The 17,925-nt window shown below is 39.4% G+C and overlaps 3 protein-coding genes across 8 annotated transcripts; 2 read left to right on the top strand and 1 right to left on the bottom strand.

Annotated features, from left to right (window-relative positions):
• Positions 1–243: 243 nt before the first annotated feature.
• rwdd2b (RWD domain containing 2B) lies at positions 244–4,659 on the bottom strand. The gene is made up of 4 exons (XM_020613148.1): positions 4,447–4,659; positions 4,278–4,345; positions 2,571–2,945; positions 244–2,470 (listed from the first exon to the last, which is right to left on the bottom strand). The coding sequence occupies exons 1-4, from the start codon at positions 4,657–4,659 to the stop codon at positions 2,218–2,220; spliced, it is 909 nt and encodes a 302-aa protein (XP_020468804.1). The 3' UTR covers positions 244–2,217.
• On the top strand, positions 4,565–10,400 carry usp16 (ubiquitin specific peptidase 16). 5 transcript variants are annotated; one of them, XM_020613142.1, is made up of 18 exons: positions 4,565–4,650; positions 5,434–5,499; positions 5,595–5,791; positions 5,881–5,984; positions 6,056–6,168; positions 6,275–6,495; positions 6,591–6,686; positions 6,782–6,912; positions 7,009–7,096; positions 7,546–7,627; positions 7,768–7,859; positions 7,944–7,997; positions 8,084–8,251; positions 8,379–9,051; positions 9,240–9,334; positions 9,486–9,572; positions 9,686–9,833; positions 9,918–10,400. In XM_020613142.1, exons 2-18 carry the CDS (start codon positions 5,439–5,441, stop codon positions 10,034–10,036), a joined length of 2,529 nt encoding a protein of 842 aa, XP_020468798.1. In that variant the 5' UTR covers positions 4,565–4,650; positions 5,434–5,438; the 3' UTR covers positions 10,037–10,400. The 5 variants fall into 5 exon arrangements, with proteins under 5 accessions (XP_020468798.1, XP_020468797.1, XP_020468796.1 ...); XM_020613141.1 differs by lacking the exon at positions 4,565–4,650 and adding an exon at positions 4,659–5,069; XM_020613140.1 differs by lacking the exon at positions 4,565–4,650 and having other exon boundaries at positions 5,076–5,499.
• Positions 10,017–16,756, top strand: LOC109967513 (transcription regulator protein BACH1-like). 2 transcript variants are annotated; one of them, XM_020613147.1, is made up of 5 exons: positions 10,017–10,102; positions 11,811–12,068; positions 12,742–13,887; positions 13,977–14,183; positions 14,639–16,756. In XM_020613147.1, exons 2-5 carry the CDS (start codon positions 11,829–11,831, stop codon positions 15,005–15,007), a joined length of 1,962 nt encoding a protein of 653 aa, XP_020468803.1. In that variant the 5' UTR covers positions 10,017–10,102; positions 11,811–11,828; the 3' UTR covers positions 15,008–16,756. The 2 variants fall into 2 exon arrangements, with proteins under 2 accessions (XP_020468803.1, XP_020468802.1); XM_020613146.1 differs by lacking the exon at positions 10,017–10,102 and adding an exon at positions 10,443–10,585.
• The last annotated feature ends 1,169 nt before the right edge of the window (positions 16,757–17,925 follow it).

A 17,925-nucleotide genomic window follows, 5' to 3' on the forward strand; every position in this document is an offset into this window, starting at 1 on the left:
TGTTCCACTTGGCTATTCATAGTCATACCTCAAGATACAAATTCACTGTGGCTTTTTGGGATGTCAGGGTCATACACTGGAACATCATAAATGCTACTCATCAGTTCACTTATTCACAGACTGAAGGAAGAGGACATTAGGACCTGAAGGTTTTTCTGTCCATCTAGTCTGATGTTCAGTATATACTTTGTTGAATAGCTATGGTAGTGAAAGATTGAGGGGACTCACCAGAAAGAATGAAAGAGAAAAATCAATAAAGCATCTTGAAAATCATCTGTGCATGGAATGAAAAATTATAGGTGTAGAGTAAAAACAATTTTGTCTATATTGGAAAAAGTCTTTAAAAACTGGTTTATTTCAAAAGTTGGCAAGTCATACGTACTGGTCATGCACGTATGATGTATCGCGCAATGGTCATTGCTATATTAAATCTATTATGGAATAATGTAAGCCATTACATTAACTCATGGCAGGTGATTTTTAAATGTATAAAGCAGGTATTTTGTTTGGCGTCTTAATTAATAGATTGACCAATGTCCAGCTAATCTCAACAGACGTGAAACTACAGCATAAATACTAATTGAATAAGAGCCCTAATGTATCTACAAATATTAACCAAATTATTGATTCATTTGGGGTAAACATTTGTATTTAGAAATCTTTAGTGTTTGGTTTATCTTTATTTAATCTGGGCTTTTGAAAGGAATTCTTTGAACTATTTATACCATATTCTGCTGTTACAACCCTACTACAGTGACGAATCTGTCAGTCAGACGTCTATAGATGTGCTATATCCCTGTTAGATGTAAACATGATCAAATAAAACCAATTTTAGCTGAATCAATTCTGGCTATGTAGTAGAAGGAAGATTTGTTAAAAGTAAGCACAAATGAAACAATGCAGAAGATTATGGGCTGTTTGAGTTTTAAACAAACACCTTGCTGTTGTGAAACATACAGAACCACACATATAAACCACCCTACCTTTTTACATTGTACACTTATTATAGCATATTGATCTGCATGGCTGCTTAATGACAGTTATATATATATATATAATCAACAGTATTCATATTTGATCCAAATAACAGCTAAGATTGTTTAAACAATGTACTATTGTTTGGTTTTGTAGATGAATACATTTGTTTTTGGATGCACTGTATTTGTTAGCAGGTTAACATCTTGAAATAACAGATGACATCTCAGGTCGCCATATTTTCAAAATTTAATTATAATATGCTACCATCTGCTGGCTGCTGGGCAGTGTAGACCAAGCAAGTTTGCAACAAAATCCAATCCAGATGCCTGTAGATACTTAAGTTTGTTTTGTCTTCAAGTTGTCTGACTTTCCTTTCATCAGTGACTTCACCAAGTCGTCAGTCAAAACCATCAAAATACACAGTATATGACTGCTTACTGCATGTAATTTGTGCATTTTGCTCACTTATAAAATAGCCATGCATATCATATACTTAATACAATCGCCTTATACCACAAACTAGACAAACTCTACATACAAATCTGCATGAATATTTTTAAAATTTCCATCTCAGTCTTAAGGATTTAAAAGTAAGAATAATGTCCAGTAACTTCACATTTTAATTGCCATTTATCTAACAACTAATCAGTCAAAGAAAATTGGAGAAAGACTTTCCATTATTCATAAGAAGAAAATCAACAGATTTCATAAACAGATATCTAGCATAGTGTTGTCTATGTTATCCAAATTAACGTGGTATCAGACCCGAAAATCCTATAATACCCTGGTAGTAATACACCAAGGTGCCATTTGAGGAAAGAAACACCCAGGGCAAGGTGTGATCTGTGTCACATGGAGGTATATTAAAACTGCAAATATAATTAAAGTCCTTGAGAAAACTCTCTGACAAATACTTTTTTAATGCTTCTTTTTGAAAAACATGCCCATTAGCTAGAAAAAAAAGTGAGAACTCAAATTGCAAATATGTTCTTTCTTTTATCCCCGTGATTTCCCACAGGCCACAGCTATACAAAATCCATAAAACATAGTTCATTTATTTCAGTTCATCAGGCACATGTGATCATGTGGTCACAGTTCATATGCGTGCCTGCCTGTGAAACAAACAAACAAAAAACTAAAACAGTAATGAATGTGCAAGATTTACAGAATTTTTCAGGAGAGGTTACTTTAGTGACAGGGCACCAGTCAAATACCTGTTTACCCCCCTAGGTCTGACCACTACCTTCCTTCAATGCCAAAATATATCTGAAAGACGTCACAACAGCCTTTCTCATTTAAGAACTGGTAGAGCTGCCCAAGGTCCATGTGATTACCTCTGTTCCCATGGGGGTCAAACACTGCTTCTTCAAAGCCTGAGAATTTGCGCAGGCAGTCAATACTTTCAACGTTCCTGCTGTCCTCGCCCTGATGATCAAGGGGAATATCCTCTCTATGTCGAATCATGATCTTCTTCCATGTCAGAACCTTCACTCTGTGAAATGGGAAAATGTTTTTTAAAAATAATAAACCTTGCACCTCAGTGGGCTCCTGGCTGTAACATCAGCTGCTAAAAATAACAACACTCAAGGTACCTGGACCAGAACTCCTCGCAGGCAGACTGAGAACCTTCAACACACACAATACCAGGCTTCCCAGGCATGCTAAATCCTGACAGGCCCAACTCCTTGGACCACTCCAAGATGTTCTTCCTCTTTGCCTTGTTGTAGATGTGGTGACTGTAGATCCACAGTCGGCTGAACACTTCCTGTGACCGTGACCGTGGAGAGGCAAACTCTTTCTTAGGAGCCGGTGCTGTTGACAAGCTCCTATTGATGAAGAGGTGCAGATTTTCTTTCACCCAATTCACTGCAGAGAGCACACATACTTCCCCCTGGAAGTTTCCTATAAGGTATGCACTGAGATCTGCATGGAGCTGTGTCTGCTGGGCCCTGTTGAGACTGGCACACCTATGGCACAAACAAAATATGCTGTAAGAAGGAATTAGGGAAGATTCAAGGCCACTTTGATATGGAAGTGTTCATCCTTGATGGCAAAAACCTCCAACAGGAATTTTAAAGTAGCTAACATTTGCACTATGATATAGAACAAAATAACTATAACAAATCTTCAGGGGGTTAACAGGCTTACTAATTAAAATGAATAACTACCCCCAGTATAACATGTTTCAAAAGCATCATCTCTTCTCTACTAAATCTTTCTCAGGATTATGAAGGTGATGGATGTGGTCTGTGTCAGTTACTGGCTACCTGATTAAAGCGTACAGGAAGAGACTGTAACTTATCCTCCCAGACTGCAATGCTCACTAGCCATGAATAGAGGTGAACACATGTCATCCTTACACAGATCAATTATATTTGTGGCTTAATAATTCCATAAAATCACATACATTATATTCAAAAGTGTTCCTAATATTCTGACCCTCTCATGTATGTTACCAGGAGGACAAAAATATAGACACATCTAAATATAAGGTAGTCCAGTAGAACACCACCTTTAACTATGGCCTCAATAATAAACATGTAATTGAATGTATACTCTTGACAATTTCACCAAAACCCGGCACATTCTGAGCTTCATAAACAGATCTTAAGGTGGAAGTGTTGCACTGAATTGCATACAGGTGTACCTAATAAAGTGGCTGGTATATGTGCACATTTTATAGTTTTTACAAAATAAGTGAACTAGTTACTGTTTTGCAGACGTGAAGAGCTAAACACCTTCACCACACATGTAATGTAAATTATTGGGCTATGTGCTTTTGTTCTTTTATTCAATATACTTCTGTGACAAGGTCACAGTTTAGTCTTAGGTGAAGGGTAAATGGAAAATAATACTATGTATTTGTACTTTAGCTTTGTGTTTTTATTCCTCCCAGACTGTTCGCTTTCCCCCCAGACACAACACACACACACACACACACACAGTTCCTAAACACATCTATACGCACACAATCTCTACTGATAGACACACACAGCCTGTTGCCTACACAGCTTAGCTGTCTGGGCCCAGACACCTATCTGAAAGATACCTATGAAGATCACATACCTAAGACACTTCTGTGATCGGTTCCAACTAATGGGCTGATAGCTGACAGGTGTTATACAAAACCTGACACTCTTTTTCTTGGTCACTCTGCAGACTGCATGACATTCTGTATGACTGACTGAATGTTCTTGGAAGAAATAAAATACATAAAGGCAACTTGGTTGTTCACTCTTTATTTCTTCAGACTCATGTTAAAAATTTCCATCACACACGTCAAAGTGAAAATGGCTTACCGGATTGTGATCTCTGGTAACACACTGGGATATTCAGATGTATACGCACAGGACAGAATGACATCCGTCTGAGTGGAGTAATAATAATAATTTTAAAAAAAAGGACAAAAACAATTGTTTTACGACACTTAAATCACAGCGATATATCATGACAGTCTTATTCATCTACCATCTCCGTGCTTCCCGTGTCCAGCTTCTGTTTGATGAGAAAATGGGGTCTGGAGGAAGGAGGGCTGTCTCTTGGAGCTGAACCCTCTACGTAGGCCCTCAGTTCAGCTAGTGCCACCTGGTCTGTGACCTCCAATTCCTCCTGGGTGGGAAACATACTGCTCAGCAGCTCTAGCTCTGCAAGCTGAGACTCAGCCCACTCCAAGTAAGACATGCTGATAAAGACAAACCAAATCTTCACTCGATCTTCACCTATACATAAAAAACAGTTTTAATACTGCTCTCTGTCTACAGTCTCAGTGAGCATTTTGCCACCTATCATTTCGGCTAACGCTAGCAAATGACAAGTTGCTTTTCATGTTTCACTAAAATTGAACAACTCGTAAAGTCTGAAAAAATAATAACATATATTCGTATATGCTATATATAGAAAGCTGGACATGCACTCTAATTAAACATATGGACAACTTCAATAGTCATATCACTGTTGCCTTAACTTAGCCCTAGCAAGAAACTAAGGCTTGTTGCAACTCGGACTGTTTCAAACGACGCACACAGGAAACCCCAAGCCGAGCAGCTGAGACTGTGGCACCATCGCGTTTTGTTCCCATGTTATCTGCATCTGTAAGCTTTGGTTTTTGGGTCAAATCACCGAAGTGATTTTTGCGAATTTGAAACTTTATAGACCGCTTTTCTTACCCGAAGGTTTTCATTTTACGGCTGGAGTCAGTAAACCATGTTAAATATGTCAGCATATTTCATCCACACAGATTAAACGAAAGTGAAAACCGTGAAGGTTTTAGGCTTCGACTGTGACAGTAAATTGACCTGACCATGCGGATGGTCACGGAGATTAACCTGACATGACTTACTTTTACTCTTCTGGCACTGACAGTACAGGCACTAAATATTTTTAAGCAGCCGTATAATTTGATATAGCTATTAGTCCAAGCTGGCGTTACTTCCATTTCTCTCTAATTGTGCATAGGTAAAATGGGAAAGAAAAGGGGCAAGGACAAGAGCTCCAGAGAGGACGATGACATTAATGTGACAGGTAAAGAATATATCAGCTGCATTTCATATGACAACCTGTGGAAGACCTGGGGTGAGTTTTCCTCATTGTGTTCTATTAATGCTTTATCTTCATAGCTCCATCCTGCAGGCATATTAAGAAAGGAACAGACCAAACTCTTCTAAAGAAACTTTATGGGAATTCTGATTGGACGAGTTGCCAGGAATGTAAACATGAAGAGAATAAAGAGATTATCGTTGCCACCCTGCCACAGGACTCGGAGGAGGAAAAAGAAACAGCAGCTGTATGGATGTGCTTGAAATGTGGCCATAGAGTAAGGTTATTTGGCCCATTTTATCATTCTGATTTCAACAGGCTTTGAAGTGACTATCTTTCAAATGACAACATACCTTTTTCTACAAGGGATGTGGACGAAACTCGGAGAACCAGCATGCCATCAAACATTATGAGACACCTCGGTCAGATCCGCATTGCCTGGTGGTCAGTTTGGATAACTGGAGTGTGTGGTGAGTATTTTGCTGTGGTGTGTTAATCCCAGAGGCATGCTCTTTTTTTTCATGTGCCATCACCCCTGCAGGTGTTACATATGTGATGATGAAGTTCAGTACTCCAGAACTGGACATTTGGCTCAGCTAATGACCAGCCTAAAAAAGCAAACCTCTGCAGAGCCCATACAGAGACCACAGAAAAGTAGGTCCCACTGGTGATTTTATCATCAGTCTATCAAAACACAACATTATTGGGATTTCATGCCACTATAACCATGCCCATTATGTTGTGTTTGATTATTTATGAGTGAAAGAGGAAGACTGCTTGTTGGATGTTGAAGAGAAGACAGAGACTGTAAAAGCAGAGGAAAGTGAGGACAAGGAAAACGAAGACCACCAAAAGAAAAATGCCAAGAAAGAGAGTGCTAGGAAATCACAACAGTCCAGGACAACCGAAGACAAAAGTGGTGTTTCTGTTAAGGGGCTGAGCAACCTGGGAAATACATGTTTCTTTAATGCAGTTATTCAGGTAAGATTGTGCCTTATGGAATGCCAGTGCTGAACAGAATGTGAGAAGATGTCAATTGTAGAGTCATTATTTACAGCTGTCATTGTCTTTTCCAGAGTCTTTCTCAAACACAGCTGTTAAAACAGGTGCTCAACAAAGTGACAGAGGAGAAAATTAATCTTAATATAACACCTGTAGCCTCCTCAGATCTGGTATGTAGCCATTATTCTTTAAATGTTTTTATTGCAAACACGTGCTTAATATACACAGTTTATTGCTTAAAAGCTTGTTTTTATTATGATTGCAGGAGCCCATTGAAGTGCAGTTAGACCAGCCTGGATCCCTGACTTTGGCTATGTGTCAGCTTCTCAATGAGATCCAGCAATCCAAGAAGGGTGTAGTTACACCGCGCGAGTTGTTCACGCAAGTTTGTAAAAAGTGAGTGCAGCTACTGATTGGTGTTAAACTCAACTTTAAGATGCACTTGAAATGTACTTCCTAGCATCACAGCATCACCTCATACTTGACCTGCAGGGCTGCCAGGTTCAAAGGATTTCAGCAGCAAGATAGCCAGGAGCTTCTGCGCTACCTTCTGGATGGGATGCGTGCTGAAGAGGTCAAAGTAGGGGTTGAGTTTAAATAGCCCATTGATGAAATATTTAAAATGGCTATATGTTACATGGCAGGATATTGGTTTTGCAGCAGAACAACACTAAACATACACATCAGCCAGCTGATAGGTATTGCACTGTGCACTTAATTTTATATTTAAGCTCATTTATGTCAAGTAATTCAGACTCTAAATTTGCTCAAAGTGAGGATATGTTATGCATGGAAATCAAAGAAATGTTACTAAATAGCTTTTTTCCTCTTCTTGACATTTGCTTTTCTTGAAAACTAGCCTGCTGGAGTAGCTAATTCCCACATAGCTGAGGTTTTGTAGAAGTACAGTCAGAATGTAAAGAGGCTAAATTTATTGAGATCCTGGAAAAAATGTCAGCATCTTATATTTGCTATGGTTTATTAGTGATTTTTATCATTTACATTTAAAGATTATGTTTGGCTCTACAGAGAGTAAACTCAGGGATCATGGAGGCATTGAAACAATCTAGAAAAAACATAGATGGAGACCAGCTGAAAACACTTGTTAAAAGTAAGTATAAGGGCTATAAATGAATATCTTGTAGTTGATGTTATCTGAGCAAAAACAATTTTTGAGGCATTCTGCTATAGTATAAAATCTTGGTATTAATAATTAAACGAAACCCTCTGACAATGAAATTCCGATTGCAGAGTACGAGAAAGATGGATTTCCAAAAAACTTTGTGGACCAAGTTTTTGGTGGGGAAATGACCAGTACTATAATGTGTCAGCAATGTAAAACGGTATGCAATGTGGACAAAAATGTAACATTACCGGCCAATGTCATGTTGACATCAAGCTAAATAGCCACTGCTTTGCACTTACAGGTGTCTGTAGTCACAGAAATATTTTTGGATCTTTCCCTTCCTGTTTCTGATGAGGTAAAGCTCTTAGGAATATTTTTTTGTTAATTTTTTGTGTTTTATCTGAGTTACACATATTGCCTTCTTATGCCGGCACTGTACAGGCATATAGAAAGAAGAACCAGAAAAAAGGAGTTCAGAGGACCAGTGAATCGAGCCTGGATGGCAGAAACAGCCCTGCTCTGACCAATGGAAATGATGACATTCCAACTGGGGCTGGTAGCAAATACCAGCAGAAGAAAGCCAAGAAGCAGGCTAAAAAGCAAGCAAAGGTACCTCATTGAACACATACAGGGAATGTTTCCTGTTGCCTTAACTTGTCTCTTTGATGAATGACTGTTGAATCATGGTACAGAATGAACTAAATAGTAATAATTGTTCCCTTGCCTTTGCCTGCAGCATCAAAAGAGGCAGCAGAAACTTGAGAGCAGAGTCAGTTTAAACGGTCTCGGATCTCCAAGTTCCACAGAGGACAAACAGACAGAACCTCCTGCAGATGTAAATGAATTGGAAAATGATGACAGTGTGACACATGATGGAGACTCATTGAGTGATGGAAATCCTGCACAGAAGATTGCTGCCGAGCAGGAACTAAGGAACCTTGGCACAGACCAGGCTGAGAAAGAAAACAAAGAGGACGAAGATTCAGTGACTGACTTCAGCTCATCAGCTACGACTTCGGTCAGCAACCCTTTTACTGTCTTATCAGAGGAGCACAGCTCCAAGGATGACAAAATATCTGACACAGAACAGGAAGGAGAAGAGGACACAAAGCTGGTGAGTGAAATGGAGAAAGTAACTCTGGATGACGCCTTCATAGAAGACACCGATGATATGGAACAAAGCATAGAGATTGAAGATGAGCCACTGGAAGCCAAAGAGTACACAGTAATAAATCAGGACCCAGAGCTGGCCTTCCACACACTGGCTACCAGAACGCCCCCTGAGAAACAGGAGTGTTCAGTGCAGTCATGTCTGTTTCACTTCACAGAAGTGGAAGTCCTCACGCAGAACAACAGTCTGCTGTGTGTCACCTGCAGTAAACAACAACAGAGCAAAGACAAAGCTGGAGGTATGTGGAGTTCCTCTCATAATCATATTTGACCTACCGTTAATGTGCTTCCTGCACAAACTGAGCATGTTTGTGCATTAAAGGCTTCTAATTAGGCCAAATAAACTGTGGCTCTTTTCTTTCCCCAAACTCACTTTCTCAATTTGTGGATCAATACAGTTCATTTTCTTTATTTGTGCTTTGTTTAGAATCCAAGAAGAATATCTACACTGATGCCTTGAAGCAAATCCTCATCTCTTCTCCCCCACCAGTGCTTACCCTTCATTTGAAGAGATTTCAACAGGTAAGCCAGGTGAAGACAATGTCAGCATTTTTACCTTTGATCCTGTTGATGGTCAAGCCAAGCTGTTTTTATTCTCACAACTGTGAACAAACTATTTACGAAGCAGGACCTTTTTTGCTATTTGAATGAAATCACTTTTGTTTTCCTCTAGAATGGATACAGTATATGTAAGGTGAACAGACATGTCCAGTTTCCGCTGGTACTGGATCTAGCTCCTTTTTGTGCAACTAAATGCAAGGTAAGTAACAGAATTAAAAGCATTTATTACATATCACTACTCATATAGGCCCATTTGTAAATGTGGCTGTGTTGTTAGAGTCTGAGCACTCACAGAATTTTGTTTCCAAACAGCACGTGATAGAGGGAGATACTCAGATTTTGTACAGTTTGTATGGTATTGTAGAGCACAGTGGAACAATGAGGTCAGGTCATTACACAGCCTACGTGAAAGTACGGCCTGAGTGCCCTAAACCCTCATCCAGTGGACTTGCAGCAGAAGGTAGGTGTACTCCAGTGTTGCTTTCAATAAAAATAATTCTAATATTGTAAGTATCCTCACTAACTGATCATGTTCCTTTGGGAGATGCAGAGCCACCAAGAGGATCCTGGTTCCATATCAGCGACACAAGCGTTCAACCTGTGAGTGAGAGTAAAGTCCAGAGTTGCCAAGCCTACCTCCTCTTCTATGAAAGAATCCTCTAATTGAATAGTGCCTCACTACTCAGGAAATCCAGGCAAACCAACCTGCTGTTGCTTCAGCTCCACTGTGTAAGGGATCTCAAACACTTTACCAACATTTGCTTGATTTGTCAGCGAATCAAACTGGGCTGTGATGAGATGGTACTGGTTACAATGAATGGACATTTGACAGTGTTGACATTTTCATCAAAGTGGTGCGACACTATGTTTTTCACACTCATAAGGCCAGGTGTGAAATGAAAATCAATATGGACATTGAACAGATTGTGATAGTTGATTTGTCAATCAGGATGAGACTATAAATGGAATTTGCTAAAATAATTTGTAAAAATTTGTTTATTTTTAATCAATAAAATTCTTCAAATGACTTAAGTTTTTACTGTCTTAGTGTTGGGTTTTTGACTCTTGCAATGAGCATGCGCAGTAAATGGCCATAGCGTTTCCTGGTCCATGTAGTCACATGATGAGGGAGAGGATTGTCTGACTCCAGATGGACACAATCGTCTCTACCCAAAATTTATCGGTGGCAGTTTTACCCAGCTAACATGGCAGGTCAGCGAAGAGTTTCATTTTAAAATATTTACTGTGCTACTATTTTCGAAGGAGTTTTTTTTTTTCGTACGTTACCAAACAGACTGATATGTTCGCTCGTTAGTTCTAGCTAATGGTATGGCCTAGCATAAAGCGGTGTCATTTGCATACTATTTTAGATTAATATATTAATATGCTGTTGTAAACGTTGTCATCCTTTTGTAACATAACATATCTTCTCAGTAACGTTGAGTATTTTTCGTTACGCATCTCCAGCAGGCCCACTTGGCTAACCATGAGTCAGCATTTTAAAATTGCTGCCCAAATGCAGCCATGCTGTAGTAACTCACCGATCATTTACTGTAACCTAGACTTCTGAATTTAGCTAAAATGCACAATGTTTTAAATGCTAAGTCAGCCCAAAGCACCGAAGACTTAAAGTATTACAGTATTATAATAAGATAAAATTATTACATTATTGCATTTATATTCGCCTTGAATGAGCAGGTACAGTTACAGTGTCATGTATAAAAGACGCGTCATAGGTTCAATTGACTCTCCTGTGACCTTTTACTCCCAACAACAATACTATAGCTTATGATTGTGAGGCTGGGTTGTTATTACAGTAAAGATAAGTTAGTATACAGTGGTTTTACACAGCCTAATCATAAAACCTGTTTATTTGTTATTTCATCTTAAGTGTTTTATTTGAAATATCCCTCCAGACGTCCAGGGACCACCCATACTATGAAAATATATTTTGTAAATCTAGCTTATATGATTTTGCATCAATGCATCCTTTGCTAAAGACAGGAATCCTCCTAAAGACAGAATCCACTAGGTCAGCAACAAGCAATTAATTATCAGTCTATGTTTGGATTATTATCTCGATTAATCATTCGCTCTATAAAATGTCACAAATTGTTTATTGACCATCTTAAGTCCAAGGTCACATTATCATCCGTTTTGTTATGACAGACCAACAGTCCCAAGATATGAAGATATTCAGTTTACTGTCATAGAATAAAGAAAACCTGAAAATACTCCCATTTGAGAAGCAAGGACCTGTGAATTTTCAGCATTTTTGCTAAACTTACTTCAGCTTAATCAGTTTTATGAATTGTTTGCTAAATGCTGATTAATTTGACTAGTCATTGCAGCTAGAATCCACGCTGTGCTCTATTTTGACAAATAGCATTGTGATCATGATGCTCTTTTGACTCCTCTCGCTCCCTCTGTCACACAGGCTGAACATGTAAGAACCATGTCACCCCAAGCTCCTCGCATGTCAGCGTTCACCTTTCAGTCAGCAGTACACAGCGCCAATGTTCTTCAGTGTCTGAATGACCAGAGGCAGCGGGATGTCCTGTGTGATGTGACAGTGGTGGTGGAAAACAGGAGTTTTCGGGCCCACTGCTCAGTCTTGGCCTCCTGCAGCGAATACTTTCACAACAGGTTTACCAGTGTCACCAGACAAAACCCCATCATCACCTTGCCTGACAAGGTCAGTATCCTGAATGATTTGTGGGGGGGTAGGGGGGTGGGGCTAACACTAAACATTTATAGCTCTATTGTTGAATATCTTGGTTACAGTTTTACAGGTGTGTTGAATTCTGTTGCTCTATTTTACATTTATGAATGGTCAGCTCTATACTGAAAAGATGTGATCCCCAAAAATGTAGCAGTCCTTAGTCATCACAATATCAATAATAGATTATCATAATGCACCACACAGTTTTTCTTCAAAAACAACCATGAAAAACACAAACACTGCTGGATTTGTTTCATGTCGAGCAGTACATAACTTTGTGTGATGTGACTGTTGGTCCGGTTTTCAACCCTTGTAATGGTATTCTTGCAGATGTATACATTATCATGTCAATGACAATAGTTCTATTAAGAATAATATAGTATTATACAGCTTTTTTTTTTCCTAAAACTGTGCAAGTCTTTGCTAGATGCTGCAGTTTATAATGGGTAATGTTATCATTTTATATGTCGTTTAAGAACACTTGAAGCTCCAAATTTCAGGGCAGGTATGTCCCGTTGAAGTAGATAATCAATGCCTTTCCTTGAGCTGATCAAGTTTTATTGTAGTTTTTTTTTTTTTTTTTACTAGCATGAATTTTGTTATGGTTCAATAAATTTGTTATACTATATGTCTTTCCCCCCCACAGGTGACTGTGGAGGGGTTTGAACCTTTGCTACAATTTGCCTACACATCAAAGCTGGTATTCACCAAAGAAAACATTCACGCCATTCACAGTACTGCTGAGTTTTTAGGATTTCACAACTTGGAGTCAGCATGCTTTGATTTTCTCATCCCCAAGTTTTCCGAAGGCAAGAGAACCTCACAGAGACATAGAGTCTGTTGTCAGAGCCGGGATCCCAGTGCCAGTATTGGCCCCAGCACTGAGAGCAGCCAACCAAAATTACTTGAGTCACACAGCTCACTGGCAAGTGATGAACAAACACAGGTCTCATCACAGTGTCCTCAGAGTGGACAGAGTCAGACGAACAGTGAGGAAGAACACTTCTGTTTGGAGAACTGCGGCCCACAAATGGCTCCCTTATCTCTGGAGTTAACAGGAAGTGGTGTGTGCCCAATGTTGTCTTCGCCATGCCCTGCCTCTGACAAAGTAGATCTCTCTCAGTTCTACCAAATTATAGTGGTAGGAGATGCGTGTGATCAAAGCGAGTTGAGTTTGGCAAACGGTGGCTTACCCTGTCAGCTGTCAATGCCAGGAGAAGTGAATCCACCAGAACTCGTTGAGCCAGCAGGCAGAGATGTCAAACAAACTGCTGAGATGCTTGGTGCTGAAACCAACTCTAACCCCAGTTCACATCCACTCAGTACATCAGGGGCAGAAGATTGCAGTGAGTTATCAGAGCAGAGCGAGGCTGGCCTTGACCAGAGAATGGCAGATGATCTCTCAGACCCTACACTAACTCCTCTAAGCCACGAAGAAAGATTTGGTCAGAGGAGCAGTGTGGAGAGGGAGGTGGCTGAACATTTGGCAAAGGGATTTTGGTCTGACCTGTGCCCATCTCAGACTCAGGCACTCCCTCTGGATCACACAGACCAAAACAATCTGACAAAAGCATCAGACTTTCATTGGCTTAAGCAGCTGGACCTGACCTCCAGTGCAGGAGACTGTCCCTTCCTCAGGGACCTTGGGCCAGGTGATGTCCCAGTTCCACACAATGACAGTCTGTCCCAGTCAGAGAAGAGCCCTTGCATGTCCTCCTCACCGAACTCTGGGGACGACTCAGACCTGGACACAGATGGAGATACTGAGGCCAACAACAAAAGAGCAGCAGAGGTGATTGTGCTACACAGATGATGTTTGCTTATTGGTAACTGAAGAGAGTAAGTAAAATAAATGTTACTCATAAACCATGTACTCTACAGATTCAGCTCCCATTCCCAGTGGAGCAGATATCTGCACTGAACCGGAGGGCCTTCCAGCAGCTTCTGAGACACCATCTCTTGACTACAGATCAGCTAGAGTTTGTCCACGATGTCCGTCGGCGAAGCAAAAACCGCGTGGCTGCACAGCGCTGTCGAAAGAGGAAACTAGACAGCATATGTCAGCTAGAATGTGAAATAAAAAAATTAGTAAGTTGCCTTTAATTTGTCTAATATTCACAATATGTTGTCAAACATATTGAATGTATTGTCTTTCCTAAGTACTGTGTGAGCTCTGTTGATCTTTAGTGGTGACTAGAGTGAGTATGCAGCAATAGAGAGCAGTATGCTAGGTAATTGTAGCAGAGTTAACAGAACTGACAGGAAGTGAAAGCATCTTGCCCCCTTCTTCTTTGAAATGCCAGAGTTTCTTTAGCACCTATAGAAAGATGAATGATTGCAGATTAAACAGACTATACCAGAAAACTCCAAAATTTCAAGTACTGCAGACTAATGAAGGAACATAAATAGAAGCATGAATGAAGAAACAGAAAATACAGTTAAGATCAGCTAAAATTTAGCTATTATTCGTTGAGCAATCCTTTCATTTTACAGAGCAATCTTCAGTTTTAAGTGTTTGTGCTTTGCTGCCGTCCTCTCTACAGAAAAGTGAGAAAGAGCAGCTGCTACAGGAGCGAAGTGAGTTGGAGCAAAACCTGCAGAAGGCATGGCTTAAGATTGTCAGCATTGAATCTGGCTCTGATCAGGACCATGTGCAGCTTCTTGACAAGTTCTCCTCACCACACTTTCCTATCTCATCACCTAGCCTTGTGGATAAAGATGAAGAGTCCCAGACTGCTACTGAAAGGGTAGGTGTTTCGTCAGAATGTGACCCAGCTGGTCCACCTGCAGACTCAGTTGACTGTGCTGTACCAGAGGCTGGTACACAGACAGCGGAGGCAGGTTCTCCACAGGTCTACCCTGTTCCCATGTCTTTGCTTAACACCTGTCTGGACATGGACAACATCTTGTAATTGGACTCAAATACCATTTGTCATTTGTAATCATGCAGGGCCATGGGGGTCGGGGGGATCTGACTATATACTGTAATCTCCATTTGTGATAGACATGCTTTCCTTGTATTTAATTGAATATAATGTTCTATCTGACAGATGTATCTTAGATTGACATAGAGACTTGTCAGCCTTCCTTTGCTGTTTTTATAATACACATTTCACGGCAAACACACAATTCACTATTCACTGATTTGAAGGTGCAGTCGATTTTCAGGTAATTCCTAAATGTTTCCATTTGTAAATGAGTCAATTTGTAAATGTAAAATGAAGTTTGTTTTCTCAGGGAATCTCATAACCTGATTGTGCTAAAATAATTCTCGTTGCACCCCCAACACACACAATGCACATGCAGTTTACTAGTTTTCATAATAAGACATTTCTTTCATTTCAAGGTAACCAGTCTATCATTAGACGTTTGACACATACTGTATTATTTCACCAGAATTATGTTTCCCTGATTAAATATGCACAGCACTAACAGAGCTTTTTACTATAGATTTTAGGGAATTGTTGCATCTTCTCAAGAGCATTATTTGAATGCCAATGCATAGTTTCACTGATTGGTATTTGGGGAATGCTTCTAGTGTTTTTGAAAGTATTACAAGGAATATAAGAAGTTGTTGTTTGATAATGTGCCTTATGCAGTAGCATAGTATGAATACCTAAAGATAAAGGCATTCTTTGTGTATTCTTGTCATGAGAACTGTTACACATTAACCCAGAGCCCTATTGATGACATTCTCCTACATTTAAGTCTGTTTCCACATATTTTTATTAAATGCTTTCATGGATTACAGATTTAAATAAACAACCTTTTGTTACTATTCAGTGTTTCTTTTGAACGCTCAGTAAGTGGGAATGTTTTCCACTTTATTGATGTACAATACCACAGTTTGGCCAGCAGATGGAAGCACAGCTTTGTTTACAATCCGTTTAATTAACGGACTCCAATACTGAACTGTTCCTTCTGCAATTTCTCTGCCAGAGATTGAGGCTAAAGCTTGAAGTTGAAAGGTTTTGTAGTTTTGAAGTTGTAAATTTTGTTTAAAAAATTTGAAGTAACGTGCTGTAGTGTAGTGCTGATGTTAGACTCTTCAGTCAGCATTTGTGGACATGACATAACCAACTAAACTTAAATAAAATAGTTAACATTCAAGAAGACAGTTGTTTTAGAATGACTTGTGTACTATAAACAAAATGACTCTGACCTAAAAGTCATGTTCTTATTGCACATGGTGGATTAAAAAATACACTAAATGCATTTGTTAGCTCTACAGTGTCATTAAGGAAGACTGGGCTTGAAAGGGGTGGGCAACCCCGGTCCTCGAGTGCCGCTGCCCTGCTTATTTTCCAACTATCCCTGCCCTACCCACTTCTGATTACCTGGATTAGGTGTGTTCAGTCAATCAGAAGCTGAAGGATATGATCTTAGATGATGGTGGAGTGAGGAAAGACAAAGTGAATTGGTAGCTTCCAGTTTCTCATTAACATCTATGTTTGCAAGTCCACATGTACAGTAGACATGTTGCTGTAGTTTCCTCTGGTACCACTAGGTGGTGTAGGTTGGACTGGCAGGTTGCCTTCATTTGCAGTGTAGATATAGAAGAAACAATATTCTGATGCTGACAAGTGTTGTGTGTCATCCTCATTTGGTTAAAAAAAATAGATTTCCTCTGTTTCTTAACATTTAAACCCCCTCTCAGCATAACAGCAACCCTGTTCTTGAAGAGACTACATGATTTTAACAAATGTAAGTCAGATAATATCAAATCATAGTACATGCCCCAATAATAATAAAATAAAAAACTGTATGTGGTGCTCACTTCTTCATTATTAGCTACCTTCCTCACCACACTATCATTTTTGCTGCTTATTCCTTTAAACAACTAGTTAAATGTATTTATATAATGAATAGCACTGTAATTTAATTACACTGACCCACCATGTTTAAAGATCCATCATCATTTTGTATGACTCAAAATTCATTTTATGGCTGGTTGTTTAATGTGTCTGTAGTTCTGGTTCTGCTGCTGACCTGAGTATGAGACTATGTCCTTGAGCTGCCAAAACAAAATTGAGATAAACATTTGTTCAGATTTAAGGGTGGTGGAGTGAAGCAAACAGAACACCTCTGTTAGGAAGCCCTTTTAAAAAGTTAAAGAAGATGTTTTTGTCTTCTGATTTAAATTTCCTACTTACATATCTGGATCTGGACAGTGCTTGCCTTGTTTTGTACTATTTTACTACTTGGGAACAATGAAAGATAAAGCTATCTCAGTGTGGTTTCCTCAGAACACAATCCTCAAGATTAAAGCAGTGATTACACCAGTAACCCTGAGGTAACAAATAAAACCCGTAGCTGTCTTTGAGAGGTTGACTTAGATACACACTGCAACTCTAAACTCAACAAGCAGTGTTGCATCAATAAGCCAAAATGATCACATGAAGATAATATCTTCTCCCCGTCATGCCATGAAATACTGAGAAAATTCTCAAGTTAATGCTGGTCAGAATTGGAATCACTTTCAAATTCCAAAGCATTATGAATTTAAACCTATTTTTGAATTCCCCTTACAAAAATTAAGAATCTTCCTCAGTGTTTGTGTCTTTTCTGCTGATTCTGGAGCAAGTAAGATTATCTTCTTTTACAAGCTACACAGGACGAGAGACTTGATTTGAGGAGAAAGCAGCTGTGTGGCATGGCAAGGTCAGAACCCATAATCCGTGGCCTCATTCATGCAAGATTATAAACCTGCTCCGAGTTCAGATTAAGAACACAGGGTTAGAAGATTAAAGACCACCAAACAAAATGAAAGCAGTTTAAGCCCAATCCTGGAATTCATCAGAATACCAAAACCTTAAACTGTCATTACAAC

Source organism: Monopterus albus, unplaced genomic scaffold, assembly GCF_001952655.1.
Source record: "Monopterus albus unplaced genomic scaffold, M_albus_1.0 scaffold130.1, whole genome shotgun sequence".
Lineage (NCBI taxonomy): Eukaryota > Metazoa > Chordata > Actinopteri > Synbranchiformes > Synbranchidae > Monopterus > Monopterus albus.